The following is a 15673-nucleotide window of genomic DNA, read 5'->3' on the forward strand; positions in this document are numbered from 1 at the left end:
CTGCAGCGATCCCACCGTGCTAGAACGTCTCAGCTCCTCTGAACCCCCTCCTGACAGAGTAACGGTTAGTGGTTTCCGTATTCTGACTTTTGCTTTTGCTTCTGTCTCCTGTCGGGCCACTAACCGTTCTCTCCCTGTCCTTAGACTCGTTCCAGTCATTTACCCTGAGACTGACACCAGAGCCAGGTTCACTTTGAGAGGCAAGGCCCCACCAAGAAAAATAAACCTTTTAACCCGAGTCTTGGTGTTTGTGGTGATTTTGGTCCAGACATTTGGGGGTTCGTTACAAATGAAGTTATAACTATTTGGGCCAAATCTTGAAAGCAACATAACGCACAATCGTGTGCAACACTGAAAGATGTTGGGAGACGACCAAGTCCCTGCAAACCAAATGATTTATTTACATTTACCAGCATAATGTTATCATACAGGATGGGTCTGTAATCCTGAGGTTGCAGGTTCGAGCCCAGGTTGTGTCAAGAAGGGCATCTAGTGTAAAACAATCGATAAATCTTCCATGAGAGTTCCCTCGCTGTGTTGCCCCCTTAAGAAAGGAGCAGCCAAACAACGGCAACAACACTGGATGATTCTTAGTAATCACTTTATTTACATTAAAGCCGTGGGCCTCAGTCCTCGTGGGCCACTTTCCTGCAAGTTTTACTTGTTTCCCTGCTCATCAGCAGGTCTTCAAGTTCTGCAGAAGCTTGTTCATCACTTATTCATCCACATCAAGTGTGTTGAGCAGAGAAACATCTAAAGCATGCAGGATAGTGGCCCTTGGGGACCAGGATTGAGGACCATTGGATTAGGATTAGGGCAGGGGTCCCCAACCTTTTCGATCAAGAGAACCACTTCTGCCCTTTCACTCTCTAAGCAAAATGTCTTTGTAACTTGCTCAACTGCAATTATCAACTGGTGGCTCATGGGCCACTTCAGGTTTGTTGGGGTGTCTGTCTGTATGCGTGTGTGCGTGTGTGTGTGTGTGTGTGTGCGTGTGTGTGTGTGTGCGTGGGGGGGATAATTCAGCCAGTGGGCGTGCCATTATAAACTAAAAGTATATAATAAGTTTTAACCTTTATTGATATTTTTATATTTTAGGACAAAATAAAATACTATGTTTATACAAAGAAAAAAGTTTGTATCAATTTTGATAAAATTTTAAAACATTGAACTCCGCAGGCTCATGTTAGACCTTTTATTTGTGGAAAAATAATTAGGTATCCAACTTTGAAGCAATAAAGCATAAGGCAGGGTTGTTCAACTAAACTGCTCAGGGGGCCACAGTTACTACCGTACTTTCCGCCATATAAGTCGCATCAGTACAATTATGTCTAATAAAGTGGAAAGAAACATAAATACGTCGCTTTGCTGTTTAAGTAGCGTCTTTTATGAGTCACCGCTGACGCGTCGCGTTCGTTGCACGTCACCGCTGATGACCCGGAAACGCGGGCCGGTGTTCTGCCAAAAATCGATTGGCTGCCAAATGGCGGCTGCGGGAGCGTGTATGGGAGGATTTGAACAAGATCAACACTTAAAAACAACAATTATATGTTTGCTCGACATTATAGCAAATGTGTGTCTCAGTTTAACTTTTCCTTAATAGTGGGTTTTCTCCGGGTACTCCGGTTTCCTCCCACAGAACAAAAACATGCATGTTAGGCTGCCTTCAGGTCCAGGCCTCCCTTGCAAAAGAGATCTGTAATCTCAATGAGATTTGCCTGGTTAAATAATAGTTAATAAATAAATAATAAATAAATAAATGCACTTTAATTGTTAGTTGGCGGTCCACAGTGATGAGGAGCTCGGCAGACTGCTGGGAGGAGTGGCCATCGCTCTGGGAGGAGTTCTGCCCAGCAGTCGGGCGGTCCTACAGCCCGGGGGAACCGAGAGGCCAGCTGAGTCTGGGTGGACGGATCGGACGGCATCTAAGCCAGTTTCTTAAGATCCACTGTGGGATGGACCTTTACAAGAGATCCTTCCTGTCTACAGCCATCAGTATCTGTAACATCTCTTAATGAAATGAGGATAACGAGTTACAACAACAAATAATTTCCCTTTGGGATTAATAAAGTATTTTTGAATTGAATTGAATTAATGGTTAAAAAAAAAGCTTCATTTCAAAAATCGATTTGCGTCTGCTGGAGCGCGGAGGACTCGCTGTGCATTTCTTCAAAATTAAACAAGATAACAACCTAAAAACAATTATTTGTTTGCTCGACATTAAAGTAAAGGTGTGTCTCAGTTGAACTTTTGCTTAATAAATGCACTTTAATGGTCAAATAAGCTGCATTTTGCCTGGGTGGCGCAGCAAAATGAAGTTCCAGGAGTTCCGGAGCGAAACGAAGGTGTCCTGTATGGCAAGCCAAGTGTCTCATTAATAGCCACTTTTACCTATTCATTTATTCATTCAACCTATTAATAAGATTCTTGGCTTGCCATATGAGTCGAGGGCCCTCTAGCGGCTGAAAATGGTAGTGTTCAATATTTTCCATGTCAGAATGAATGAAATCGTAAGATCTCAGCCAAAAATTGGTTATAAATATGGGAAAAAAACATATATTAGTCACTTCGGTATATAAATCGCAGGACTTGTTAATTTATGCAAAAAGATGCAACTTATAGTCCGAAAAGTATAGTAAAAGCCAGCAGCTCAGGGGCCGGACATCCAGCAATTAAAGTCATTATGTAAATAAACTAAATATTACAATGATCTAGGGCTGCAACAACGAATCGATAAAATCGATGATTAAAAGCGTTGGCAACGAATTTCATTATCGATTCGTTGTGTCGCGTGATTATGCATCTTTCACGGCGCTGCGGAGCCGTTTTGTTCATGGGCAGTTCATTGTCAATGCTGACTGACTGAATAAAGTTTTTAAAAAAAAAACTGCAGCGCGAGTTGAACAGAGCGAGGGGAGAGGCGGAAGCAGAGCAGAAGCTGTTTTCAAAGGAAAATAAGTAAATTTTCAAATGACCGACGCAACGAAAACTGTTCGACCCAAGTCGTCCAAAGTGTGGGAGCTCTTCACAAAGATAAAAACTGAGAAACATGCAGCTTTGAAAATTGCCGACACGAGAGAACCACGGAGATAAACGTAAACATGTCGGAGTCACGAGGAGGAGGAAGGAGCTGCAGCTGATACAACATGTTTCACTCTCAACTCGTGTTGCAGGTGAGTCTCTACAATTTAACACATTGTTCTGTTTCAAGAGAGAAAACGTAACGTCAGTCTGTCTGTAGATGAAGCTGCTGCTTGTTTCCTGATTAATGACGGTGATAGAACATGTGTTACTTTTTATTTAATTTGATTGGTACACGCAGTGTTTAAATGGGATTTATAAATAAATCTAACACAAAGATAATATTTTAATTTAATTTTAATTTAATTTAACGATTAAGCTTCAACTTTTAATTTGCTGGCAAAGTCTGAAGACACTGCATGTATGGCAGGATGAATTGCATTTAAGCAGGAATTAAAGTAATTTATTACATCTACTCAATGTGTGTAATTAAGTATTTTATATGTGTGTGTTTAATTGCTCTTAGCTACTTTTGCCTGAACCTAACACTGTAAGTGAAACAAGGCATTTCTTGAGTTGCTATAAATTATGCTATAATACATATTTACTCTCTCATTCCAGAAAACAACAACAAACAACAACACTTCATGATGGACAGACACCATGGACACCACAGCAGCAGCTGTCTTCACTGAAACATCCTTATATGATCGTCACTGACATGAGGCCTCTGTCGATGGTTGAAGACGAAGGCTTTACTACACTGATCCACACTTTTAATCCAGGTTACACTCTTCCCTGAAGGACACATTTTACAAAGTAGCTACATATTGTGCAGGTACTGTTATCAACTTGACTCATCACATTTGTTTGGAGCTATCCATCTTAAAGAGAAGTTCAGGCTGGATGATGGATAAACAAAGTGATTTAATCAACATGTCACTCTTTGTATTAGTTGCATCATTAGCTGCAGGAAAACTGCTCAAACTCTTCTTTTGTAGGTATAAAACCCAATAAAATAAAATTTCATGTTAGTTTTGGTCAAAGCTTCAAAGAGCCGCTGCAGTGGGACCAAAGGGCCGCATGTGGTCCCAGAGCCACAGGTTGCAGACCCCTGAGTTAGAGGTCAGGGTTATACACTCTACATACCTGTATAAGGGTTTGTATACAGCTAAAACAAGTTGGTGATGACTCAACTAGCACCTGGTGTGGTGGTGGGGGTTGATTGTAGCCATTTTTGTGTTTGATGGGGTCAATTAGCTGTGGCAGCCACCTTGAACCAAAAACGTACCCGTTGTAGACGTACATCCAATTAGTTTCTCAGTGTCATGAAAATTTGTCCAGTGGTTCATGAAAACAGAGGCACACCCAGGCCGTTCAGGGCGGCCATTGATGTTTAACAGAATAATCAGATAAACTCTCACTGACCCCGACAAGAAGGAGCACATCGGAGAACCTCTTAGCCAAGTGGTCCACCTCTTTACACATGGCACAAGTCAACCTGAAACAGAACGGATGGATTAAAGAGAGCTTTGTTTATTTAAAACACACGTCTGCTCAGTGAAGACCCAACATCTTCTGTAGCCCTAACATCATCATCCCTAATCCTTGTAATAGTTCATCCGAGACAGATTAGTGCTTTATGTCCTGGCAGTATTAAAGCCTCTGCTGGTACCTGGTGAGGATGTATGCCTGGTCTCTAGCTGGTTTCTCCAGCTCCTGGCCATGGAGGATGAGCTCTGCCACCTTGTGGAGCTGCTCGATGCTGCGAGCCGTCACCTCGGCCAGACAGCCGACAGCCGACATGTAGACAACCTGCAGAGAGGAAGACGGATAACAAAACAGACACATCAGATCTGTTCAGGCTCTGACGGCTGAGAGGGACCGTGGTGGAAGGAACCAAAAAAACTAAAGGTTTAAATGACCTCCACAGATCTGGGGTCGCTCTCTGTTGCCTCCTCCTCCTCCTCCTTTCCTCCATCTTTCTTCTCCTCCTCGTGCAAGTCCTCTCCTCCTGGCTTGTCCTGCGTTTCCTTGACAACTGTCTCCGTAGTGACAGGCTGCTCCACCTTGTTCACCCATTCATGGGCCCTCATGCGAGCCTGCAGGTGCATAATTACCACCCATCAGCTTCTGATGTATGCTGATGAGATGCACGTACATGACTCTGTGCTAATGTGGACTCTATGAATGGGAGTTTTATTATGTGGAGGATCTTCAGAGGTGATAGCTTTCTTTGATATTACCTCCAAACACTGGAGCAGGATGTTATCGAGGCCGTGGCTGAGTTTGCGTGTGTGTGTTTCTGAGTTTTGCGTTCACGTGTGTGTCACCTTGCTGAGTTTGTCTGGCGTTGCAGCGACGTGAAGCTCAAACAGCAGCTCGGTAAGAACGCTGACAAACTCTTCGCCGTCAGCAGCTGATAAAAACAAACAAAAACAAACAAAAACAAACATGTTCCACATGTTTACACAACACGAGCTGAACTCAGGACTCATGCAGCTCCTGCCACATCACCGCCCTCATGCTGACGTTAAAATTATCTGTGATTGCAGCTGGGACCTGATTTGTTTTCTTGCATGCCCATTTAATTTCAACTCTTCGTTTTAAAATTACATTTAGAGCCAAACATGCATGGCACACGTGCACATTCAGTATCTGGATCATTTCTGCTGAGTTTGTCATTGGCCCCGAACGCTGACGCTGGATCAGGACTGGTTTACCCCCTCGCTAAAGGCGGCTGTACATTTTTAACTAACAAGGAAAACGAGGAGACACAGAGCTGTGAAGCTGAAAGCAGCAACATGAAGTCACTGACGGCATCATGTGGGAGTTAAAATAAGATAAGCAGACAATTAAAATTAATTGGTTGTGAAATAGTTGATGTGGGATAGGGATCTGAGACCCTCACATAAAACTGTGAAGCTCAACAACCAACAGACGGCACAAATTAATTTAATTTTTGTTACGTTTTATAGACTTTGACCCACTTAATGTCAGTGCAGTGCATTTATAGACGGGTTCTGTAGAGAGGTAATGGATAATTAATATTTTACCTGTTGTAGATAGCTCTTTAAACCTCAGAATGCAGTTTAACGCTAACCAGATTGATGAGCTAATCCTTAATCTGAAAAATATCATAAAAGGTTTACACAGCTACTGTTTTATACCCTTTTACTTTGCTGTCAGTTTTGCACCATAAGATTATTTACAAATAAATCGATTGTTTGCAAGTCCAAATAGTTGCAGCTAGCTGTATCACTTCCAGCATTCTTGAGAGAATAATGTGTGTAATGTAAAACTTATGGCAGTGATAAGGTCTTCAAAATGTGTTAAAGTAGGTGTTTGTATGAAATACTATGTAACTTTTCAGATTACACTTGTTTTAAGATGACAAGAACCCACTTTGGGTCTTGTCCTGCTCCGATTAGCTATCTGACCCAGGTAAGATGATTATTATGCATCACCTTTGCACAAACAGCAGCATGGCAGGTTTGGTATGGTCTAATTTCCTTAGCTCGGGTGAAGAAACAACCGTTATATAAAAAAATGTTTATTTTCCTGTGTGAGCTATAATCTATCATTTATTGTGTGAACGTTTCTGAATCATTCTCACTCTTCAGATCCATTCTTCAGCAAGTTCTGTTCTATTTCAACAATTCATGCATCAAAACGTTTGGCTACTTGAGGACATTCCTACAAATATTTTTGGTACTTGTGAAATCTTTACTTTTTTAATATTTAGCTTTTTCCGTCACGTTTTTCAACGTTTTACTGCTCGTATCCACTTTTTTTCTGCTAGTTTTTAGGTATTTTCTGCTCATTTATTTGTGCTCATTTTGGCCATTTGTGCTTCTTTCTAATAATTAAATTTTTTTAGGCTCTTTTCAGCCTCTTTCTGCTAATTTCTGCTACTTTTTAGCTAATTTTAGCCTTTTCCTGATCATTTAAGTTTTTTTTTTGTTGTTGCTAATTTCAGATTTTTTGTGATCTATATTCAGCCTCTCTCTGCCAGCTTCAGCTTTTTCTACACACTTCTGCTGTTTTTCTTCTGCCTTTATTGTTCTGCTTTCAGCAAATGTCAGCTGTTCAAAATAAACTTGCATTAACAATTTGGTGATGAAACCTTTTCGGCTGGTTTCAACTTCTTCAGCAACTTTCAGCAAAAATCATTCAGCAACGAGCATTCACGTTGCACTTTTGCAGGAAACCTTCTTCTAACACTCTGAAGTATTCTACCGAAGTGGAAGAAAACCTGAGATTTAGGCGTCTCTCCTCTCACTGTGTCAAAGACCAGCTGATCCCGGGTCAGCGTTCAGGGCCTGCATCTGGTCCGGGTCACTCACATAAAGGAGTAGAACAGTGTATTTGGGAACTTAGATCACCATTATCCTTCGTCTGTCCTCCATTTTCCCCTTCTTCATCTTCTTCTTCTTGCTGCTTGATGAAAATATCTTTGATGAAGATGAGCTCCTTCTTCACCTCCTCCTGCTCCTCTTCCACCAGGGAGGAGAGGAAGGCTTGGACCTAGGAACACGTAGATTTATGTGCACTGCGCATAATCAGGCTGGTTCTGATCTGAGCCTGGTGTTTGTGTTTTACCTTCGCTTCGCTCTCATTGGACAGGATCTCCAGGGCCTCCAGGTGCGACAAGCCCTGGTAGTCGTCAAAGAGAATCCCATAGTGAGCAGTGGGTGCACCGATCAGCTGGCTGCTCAGACGTGCACGCTCCTTCTCCTTTGCTTCCCTCAACATCTGGAAAGAATCAGCTAAACGTCAGGTTTTCACTCAGAATCACCAGCTTTGATGTAAAAACAGTGCTGGGTGGACTCAGAGCGAGACCTGTTCTTGGATTTTTGTTTGTGCGTGTGCGTCCACATGCCTGACTCAGAGAGGCCGTCTTCTGCATCAGAGTCTTCGTCTTTTTAAAACCCGGGTCACTTTCAGCCAGAACCGTCATGGTCTTCTTTCCAATGAACTCCAAGGCATCAAGACCTCCACTGAGGACCGACTTCCCCTTAGAGACAATAAACAAAAGGAGGGCCAAAGAAAAGCACATTTAGGTCCCATCAAAAGGAAGGTGAAAAATAACATTTTAAATAACTTCAGATTGTGAGAGATGAAGCTACAAAATATAACGAGAATGCAACCAACAGACAAATGTAATTCAAAATACAGAAAAATAAGAAAATTAGGTCAAAAGATTTATCTAATGAAGTGAACTTATTTTATAAACTCTGGTCAAACATATTTTGATGACAAGTAACCATAAAATAAACTAAATTAATCAGATCAATACACAGCCTGGCCAAAAAAAAAAAACAAAGTCACCACCTGGATTTAACTAAGCAAATAGGTACGAGCCTCCTGTTGGATCATTACTGCATGGGCGATTATCTTTCAGCTGGCAACAAGTTATTTAACCCCAAATGGTGCAATGTTCCTCCAAATCCATGGTCTGGAGCTGGAAACGGGTAGAGTGCCCACTCCAGGTCGGGGAGGAGGTCCTGCCCCAAGTGGAGGAGTTCAAGTATCTTGGGGTCTTGTTCACGAATGAGGGAAAATGGAGCGAGAGATCGATAGGTGGATAGGTGCAGCGTCTGCAGTGAAGCAGGCGCTGTACAGGTCTGTCGTGGTGAAGAGAGAGCTGAGTCAAAAGGCGAAGATCTCAATTTACCAGTCGATCTGTGTTCTTGCCCTCATCCATAGTCATGAGCTTTGGGTTGTGACCGAAAGAACGAGATCTCGGATACAAGTGGCCGAAATGAGTTTTCTCCGCAGGATGTCTGGGCTCTCCCTTAGAGACAGGGTGAGAAGCTCGATCATCCGGGAGGGACTCAGGTTCAACTGACCTCAAAGTTGAAACATCTGCTGAGACTTTAACTTTTATCAAAAATGAGTATTACTCCCAGGATGGGTTCCCATGAAGATAACACATTTTAAAGAACCCTTTGTTTAATGACATTTTCTTTTCAGGAGATGAACAGCGACACCTTTTGATGAACATTGCATCCATCCATTATCTTTACCCGCTTATTCCATTTTGGGTCACGTGGGTCGCTGGTGCCCATGTCCAGCAATCACTGTGCGAGGGGCGGGGTACACCCTGGACGGGTCGCAAAGAAGAGTAACTTTTTAAAGGCAGACAGAGAAAATGGACTTTAGATGTTATAAAACATGACAAAGAGTTAGGACCATCCCTCTTCCGAGAGGTGGACCAAAGTCAATCTGTAACACACAGACAGTTGAGTTAAGTCATCTTCAACTTCTTTGTCTTCAACTTCAAGCACATCTACTTCTCAACTTCTGCTAAACGCTTCTGGAGCTCAGAACTGAAGAAAACCCAGTTTCTGCATGGAAGAGAAGCATCTTTTCTGCACAGAGATGGGACCAAAAGATACAGAAGAAACCCTGCAGAACCAGAACCAGAACCTGGCATTAACCTGAGATTTGTTACCAGAACCATCACACCGCAGAGGAGCGGAAAAATCCCAGCTGACTCCCATATGGACCCTCATCCCTCTAAGATGACAGGTGAACTTTGAGGAAAAATCAGCCTCTCAGTCACCAGAACATCTGGGCTGGTACCATTTTTAAGCAACTGTTGGACCATTCCTGACCATCTCATTCTGGTAGGAAAGAGACTTTCAATGAACTTTCTGGTGATCATACATCACAATAATCTTGCTTTACACACTACAGCTCATTTAGACACAATTTTAACTACTCCACAAACAGAACCAGTCCAAAAATCTGCCTTTTTAAGTTTCACTGATTTGAATAACCAACTAGACCTTTGATGCAAAGCTATGTGTTATTCATTTGTTTGTTATGCATAATCTTCATCAGATATATCACAGATTGTTATTTTTGTAATAAAATACAAAAAATACATAAAATCAACGAGTGCAAAAAAATGTGGAATTACCTGAAAAAGCTAAAATTAGCATAAACAGCTAAATAGTAGCTGAAATAGCAGAAAAGCTGAAACTTGCAGAAATAAGCTGAAATTAGCAGAAGGAAATTAGAAGAAACACAAAAATGTTGTAGTTAGCAGAAAGGCTTTGAAAGGAGCACAAAACAGCTGAAAAAAAGCTGAAATTAGATGAAAGTAGCTGAATTGTTTTTTTAATTTTCACAAGGAAGCTGAAAGAAGCTGAAGCAGAACAAAATGTGAAAGGAGCAGTAAAAGGTTGTAAACAGATCTAAAGATGTGAAGGAGGTAAAATGAGCTCCATTCATTTTCTATTGAGGAAAAAGTGGCAAATATTTCAAAAAACTAAAGTTGCACCAAAACCAAAAGTCATAGCAGGATTGTCCTGAAAGAGCTGAATGTTTTCATTGATGATTTGTTGTAACAGATTGAAAACTGCAGGACGAGAATCACGCTGAAAAACGTACGGAAGACAAATGGATCACAACAGCTGCTTCATAAAACACTCACACTATTACTGGAAAACTGGTCTAAAGGTAAATGTAAACTCCGGCCAAGCGAATAAACGTGTGAGCGTCTGCCGAGGCGTGTACAAATTGAGCAGGACCAAGAGTGCAGCTCAGCAGGCCGTGGACGCAACAAATAAGCTGCGACTTTTAAAAACGGCCCTTAAAAAACGTGGCCTCAGGGCCGGCTGGTTAGTTTGTAGCAAACACTCAGAGTCCAGCGAGCGAGACACAGGAAAATAACGGGTTTTATTCTTAGTCGTCAACTGGTCACCAACACTCAGAACTCATCGAGGTGACTGAAGAAACACCCGTTATTAACTCACGGCTGATGATTTACAGTATACTGTATATGTGAGGGGTCATGGTGTGTGTGTGTGTGTGTGTGTGTGTGTGTGTGTATGTGTGTGTTCACTCACAGTGTTCTGCACAGCGTGTGTGATTGAAGAGAAAACACCTCTGATTGGCTCTGCAGCAGCTCTTGATGATGAAGACTCCACTGAGCTGGATGGAGCAGCTTCTTCCTCACCTCCTCCTCCCTCTACATTCTCCTCTGCTCCCTCCTCCTCCTTCCCCTTCTCCTCCTCCTCTTGCGCCTCCTCGCCTACGGAGGTCCTGTGAAGACGAAGAGCTTCCCCTGCCTTCACCTTAACGGAGGTCAGGCTCTGCCCTGCGCACAGAAAAATGGACAGTTACAGGATTTTGTGTGTGCAGGATTATTTATACGTCCATAAGACGTGGAGTCCGACCCGGTACTAAAACTGATCCAGACAACGAGGGGTAAGAAGTTCAAACAGGAGACCTACCAACAGTGGAGGTGGCACTGCTCAGGAGAGATTTCCCCCACGAGCTCCAGCCTCCCCAGCTCTTTTCTGTCTGCTGGAGAATCAAGAACATCACCTTCATCACGGTATCCGTTTTAAAACACACACATGCAGGATTGCTGCCAAAACATCTGCTTAGTCAATAAAAAGGTTAAAAAAAGAAGGACAGTAAGACTCTTTTTAAAAACCCATCTGCCTCAGTATACATGTATGATCTTTTTGAAGCATGAACTCTGACACGGAACATAAATTAATGTAACAAAATAAAGGCAGACAGTCAGGTTTCAGGTCTAGAGCATACAGGTGCATGTTGACACAACACCAGGGCGGAAAGTGATCAGCAATGGCCTTAGCAAAGCAGCTGTCGTTGCTCGTTAGAAAGCTTAACGGTCAAAGTCGAAACATCTGGAGTCCATCGTTCTACAGAGAATTATTCTCAGGTGGAAAACGTTTAAACCCGCTTCCAATCACAGGAGGAGGACCTCACTGCAAATTCACCCCTAAGGTCAGACTGTGCAACGCTCAGAAGGACAGCAAACCCAAGAGCTCCACAAGCGTCTGTTTGCAGGTTGTAGGTTAAAGTTCATCACAGGACATTTAGAAAAATACTAAATAAGTTAGAAAGAGTTTCCAGGAGAAAGTCTCTGAAGAAAATGAAGGTTTGTAAAGTTAAATGAACCACAAGACTTCTGGATCAATGTCCTGTGGACAGACGAGACCAAAGGAGACATGTTTACCCATAATGCACTGCTCTAAACTTGGTGAAAACCAAACGCAGCATGTCAGCACAAAGACAACATCTCAACTGTCAGCACGGAGGTGGAGGGGTGATAATCTGGGCTGGTTTTAAAGCCACAGGACCTGAGCACCTGCGATTCTCGAGTCCACCATGAACTCCTCGGTGGACTGGGACCAACTGAAGTTTGGATCAAACCAGATCAGGATGAAACAGAACGATGATCCCAGACACAGCAGCGAACCAGAGCGGCCGAATCAGAAAAGCATGGAGGTGAAGCAACAATCCAGTGAGTCCAGAAGCTCAGCTCGACTAAAAGGCTGAGGTGGGACCTTCAGAGAGCTGATAGGAAACTAACATCTGCAAACATCAATGAAGTGAAGGACGTCGTAAAGAAGAGTGGGACAACATTCCTACACAATCATGAGAGAGCCAGATAAAGTTGTTGCTGCTAAAGATGGGTCTGAATCAAGGAGAGGACCTGGTTTATCACACATCTTTGGACATTCTGGTTTTGTGTAATAAATCATGATGAGGTGGGATTTGTTCTGTTTTTACACATTGAAGGTTAGAACTGAATTATTTCAGAACCTGGTAAAGACCAGATAAGAAAGTTAAGACACAAACCTTCTCCTCCTCTTCTGAACCATCTGCCTCTGGCTCCAGACTCATCGTTTGGTCACATTCAGTCCCTGGACCCTCAGGACCCTGGAGCTCCCCTCGACCTTCTGAAGTCTCAGTTTGGGCGCTGGTGTCCTCCACCGCAGCCTGCTTCGTGGAGTGTGGAAGGTCAACAGCCTCAAGAATGAGAGACTGCAGAGGAGCGGATGGAGGTTCGAGTGACGTTGGGACACCCTGACAGGGAACAGGATCAGTGTGGGGAGGGTGTCCAGATGGAGGCCCGCAGTCCGTACAGGGGTCTGCATCAGAGGTGGCAGCCTGGGACATGATGATCTAAGAAGACGTATTATTAATCTGTATTGTCTCTTTAAATGTGTTTAATTTGCAATCAGAAATTTAAATATTTAAAGAGGAAAAACAACTGAGAGACAGAGAACTCTTACTCAACTCTTCTTGTAAACACAAAACCAATGACTGAACTGCAAAACACGAGGTCAAAGGCTGAGTCAATCAATAATTCAATAGAAAAAGTTATATTTAAATACTTTTACCATAATATTCAAGTAAAGGTTGATTACGTAACATTTTCTAGTAACATTTTACGGTTTGCAGCTTTTAAACTCACTGTGAGCATTAGTAAATAGATCTAAAGGTGACCAAAAAGGATAATTTAAAAACAATCTTGTTTGAAATACAATCTATTTGGGAAAATTAGACAGCAATTAAAAACACATGGCGCCACCAAGAAAGTGTTTATGAAACCACACTTTTAAAAAAATTACACAGATTTTATTGCTAAATATCTGACATTTGAACTAAAATAAATAAATGCAGAATGGAAAATGTGAGTTTTGTGCTTAAAAAAAAAAAAACTAATTTATGAACAACATCGCCATCTTGTGGCAAATCTTTGCAGGTACACCTGTTCCCTTCATTATTGTCGCTTAATGTTTTAAAGTTATTTTTCTGGCAACCAAAAAGTTATTTATCATATTGTTGTCTCTGATAAAATGCATGCACAAGATAAATATACTGCTTTGCATTATCAAGGTGCAATTTTCTTATTTGAAACCTATTTTTAAAAAGTTGCAAAGCAATAAAATGAATAAATATTTTGTAAAAGTGACCTGGCGCCTAAACCTGAAATTAATAATTTCATACAACAATTATCAACAAAAGTCAGTAGCAATAAAATAAGTATTTCATTTAACGGGGTTTAAACCTTTAAAATAGCAGTATAACTTAGAAGAAAACTATTTTTAAGCCAATATCAAAGACAGCTTATGTTTTATCCTTTAAGTAACACGCAGACACGTTTAGCAGTTTTATTAGAAACGTCGTAAATAGTTGGTTAAGTAGAAAGTTCGGTCCGTGTAGTTTTAACAGAGGAAAGTTGTAATTTGTATCTTTGTATTTAGAAACAACGCAGCTCACCCGTTCGGTGCCAGCCAGCGGCTCCTCTTCCGCCCCGCCACGTCGGCAGGCCGCGAGCCAGTGACAGCGCCAGAGATCAAAACTACTCAAGATAGTTCACGGCTACTCCTGCTGACTCGGCTTCGTCTGCTCTGATGCAAAAAGACTATAACGACGACGTTTAATGTGCTCTGGAATAGACACGAAGTTTCACAGAATTTAAAGACAATTACACATACAACATGGTATTTGTTTAAAGTTTGTTTCATATTTTCCCCCCGGAACTTATATTTATCAAAGTTTAAGAAGTAGAAGTACGAAGTCACGAGACGCTAAATTAGAAGTAGTTAGGAGTGAAGCATCTTGCTTACTCCGATGTTTAAAGAGGAAAGGGCCTGTTAGACATTTTATTCGTCATTTAGTTTATAAAAAAAAAGTGGTGAACAATTTCAAGTTATAAAATGATCAAAAACACAAATCAGTTCGACTTATATATATATATATTTATATATATATTTTATAAAGTAAAATTGGAAACGGAAAAGCACAGTGGCTCGTTGGTCTAGGGGTATGATTCTCGCTTAGGGTGCGAGAGGTCCCGGGTTCAAATCCCGGACGAGCCCTATTTTTATGTTTTTAACTTAAACTCAACATATTTTAATTTTACTTTGATTTTTATAATACTTAGAGGAAAACTAGATGACACAAAACAGCAATCTTTATATTCGCTTAATTTGTCTCTAATAATTGGTTACGTATCACAGAGCTTTAAGATTGCTAATTGAACCCTTACTTAAGAAACATAACCTCACTAACCATAACTCAGGAATCCTAGCCATTTATAGACCTGTATTAACTTTCATCTAAAACATTCTAGAGAAAATATAGTTGCTAGTCAGTTACATGAACATCTGCAAAGAAATGTACTTTGTTAGTTTCAGTCAGGGTTTAGAGCTCACCACAGCACAGGTGAAAGTTACTAATGATATTCTCATGGCCTCTGACAATGGACAGGTGTCTACACTGGTCCTGTTAGACCTCAGTGCTGCATTTGATACAGCTGATCATAATATTCTTCTACATACACTTGAATATGATATTGGAATTACAGGAACAGCTCTAAATTGGTTTCAATCTTATTTATCTAATAGATTCCAGTTTGTAAATGTAAATAATGAATCTTCATCATACACCAAAGATAGTCATGGAGTTCCTCAGGGTTCAGTGCTTGGACTATTACTCTTTACCTTATATATGTTTCCATTAGGTGATGTTATTAAATAGCATGGGATAAAGTTTCATTGCTATGCACACAATTATATTTGTCCATGAAACCCAATGAATCAATCAGTTACTTAAACTACAAGCATGTCTTAAAGACATAAAAATCTGGTTGACCCTACATTTTCTGCTTTTGAACTCAGACAAGACGGAGGTTTTGGTTTTTGGACCTGAGCATTGTTGGAATACATTTTTCAGTCTTCCTGCCCTAGATGGCATTAATCTGTCCTCCAGCTCTAATGTTAAAAATCTTGGTGTTATTTTTGATCAGGACATGTCTTTTATCCCCCACATTAAAACGTTACTAGAACTGCCTTCTTCCACCTGCGTAATATCA

The 15673-nt window shown here is 41.3% G+C and overlaps 1 protein-coding gene and 1 non-coding gene across 2 annotated transcripts in view; one reads left to right on the forward strand and one right to left on the reverse strand.

The window, feature by feature from the left end:
* The window catches only part of fam114a1 (family with sequence similarity 114 member A1), a 20558-nt gene extending 6434 nt beyond the window's left edge, over positions 1–14124 (reverse strand). The window contains exons 1-11 of the mRNA XM_037674961.1: positions 14077–14124; positions 12649–12975; positions 11268–11340; positions 10881–11131; positions 7904–8038; positions 7624–7776; positions 7407–7548; positions 5355–5440; positions 4947–5123; positions 4697–4836; positions 4450–4522 (exon numbers count right to left, since the gene is read on the reverse strand). Coding sequence (XP_037530889.1) covers positions 4450–4522; positions 4697–4836; positions 4947–5123; positions 5355–5440; positions 7407–7548; positions 7624–7776; positions 7904–8038; positions 10881–11131; positions 11268–11340; positions 12649–12969 — 1551 coding nt within the window. The 5' untranslated portion in view covers positions 12970–12975; positions 14077–14124. The remainder of the gene's footprint in view (positions 1–4449; positions 4523–4696; positions 4837–4946; positions 5124–5354; positions 5441–7406; positions 7549–7623; positions 7777–7903; positions 8039–10880; positions 11132–11267; positions 11341–12648; positions 12976–14076) is intronic.
* A 482-nt stretch (positions 14125–14606) lies between these two features.
* trnap-agg lies at positions 14607–14678 on the forward strand. The gene has a single exon. It is a non-coding gene; the product is annotated as a tRNA-Pro (tRNA).
* The last annotated feature ends 995 nt before the right edge of the window (positions 14679–15673 follow it).

The sequence above is a fragment of the Nematolebias whitei genome, chromosome 3, assembly GCF_014905685.2.
Source record: "Nematolebias whitei isolate Nwh7 chromosome 3, NemWhi1, whole genome shotgun sequence".
Taxonomy (NCBI): Eukaryota; Metazoa; Chordata; class Actinopteri; order Cyprinodontiformes; family Rivulidae; genus Nematolebias; species Nematolebias whitei.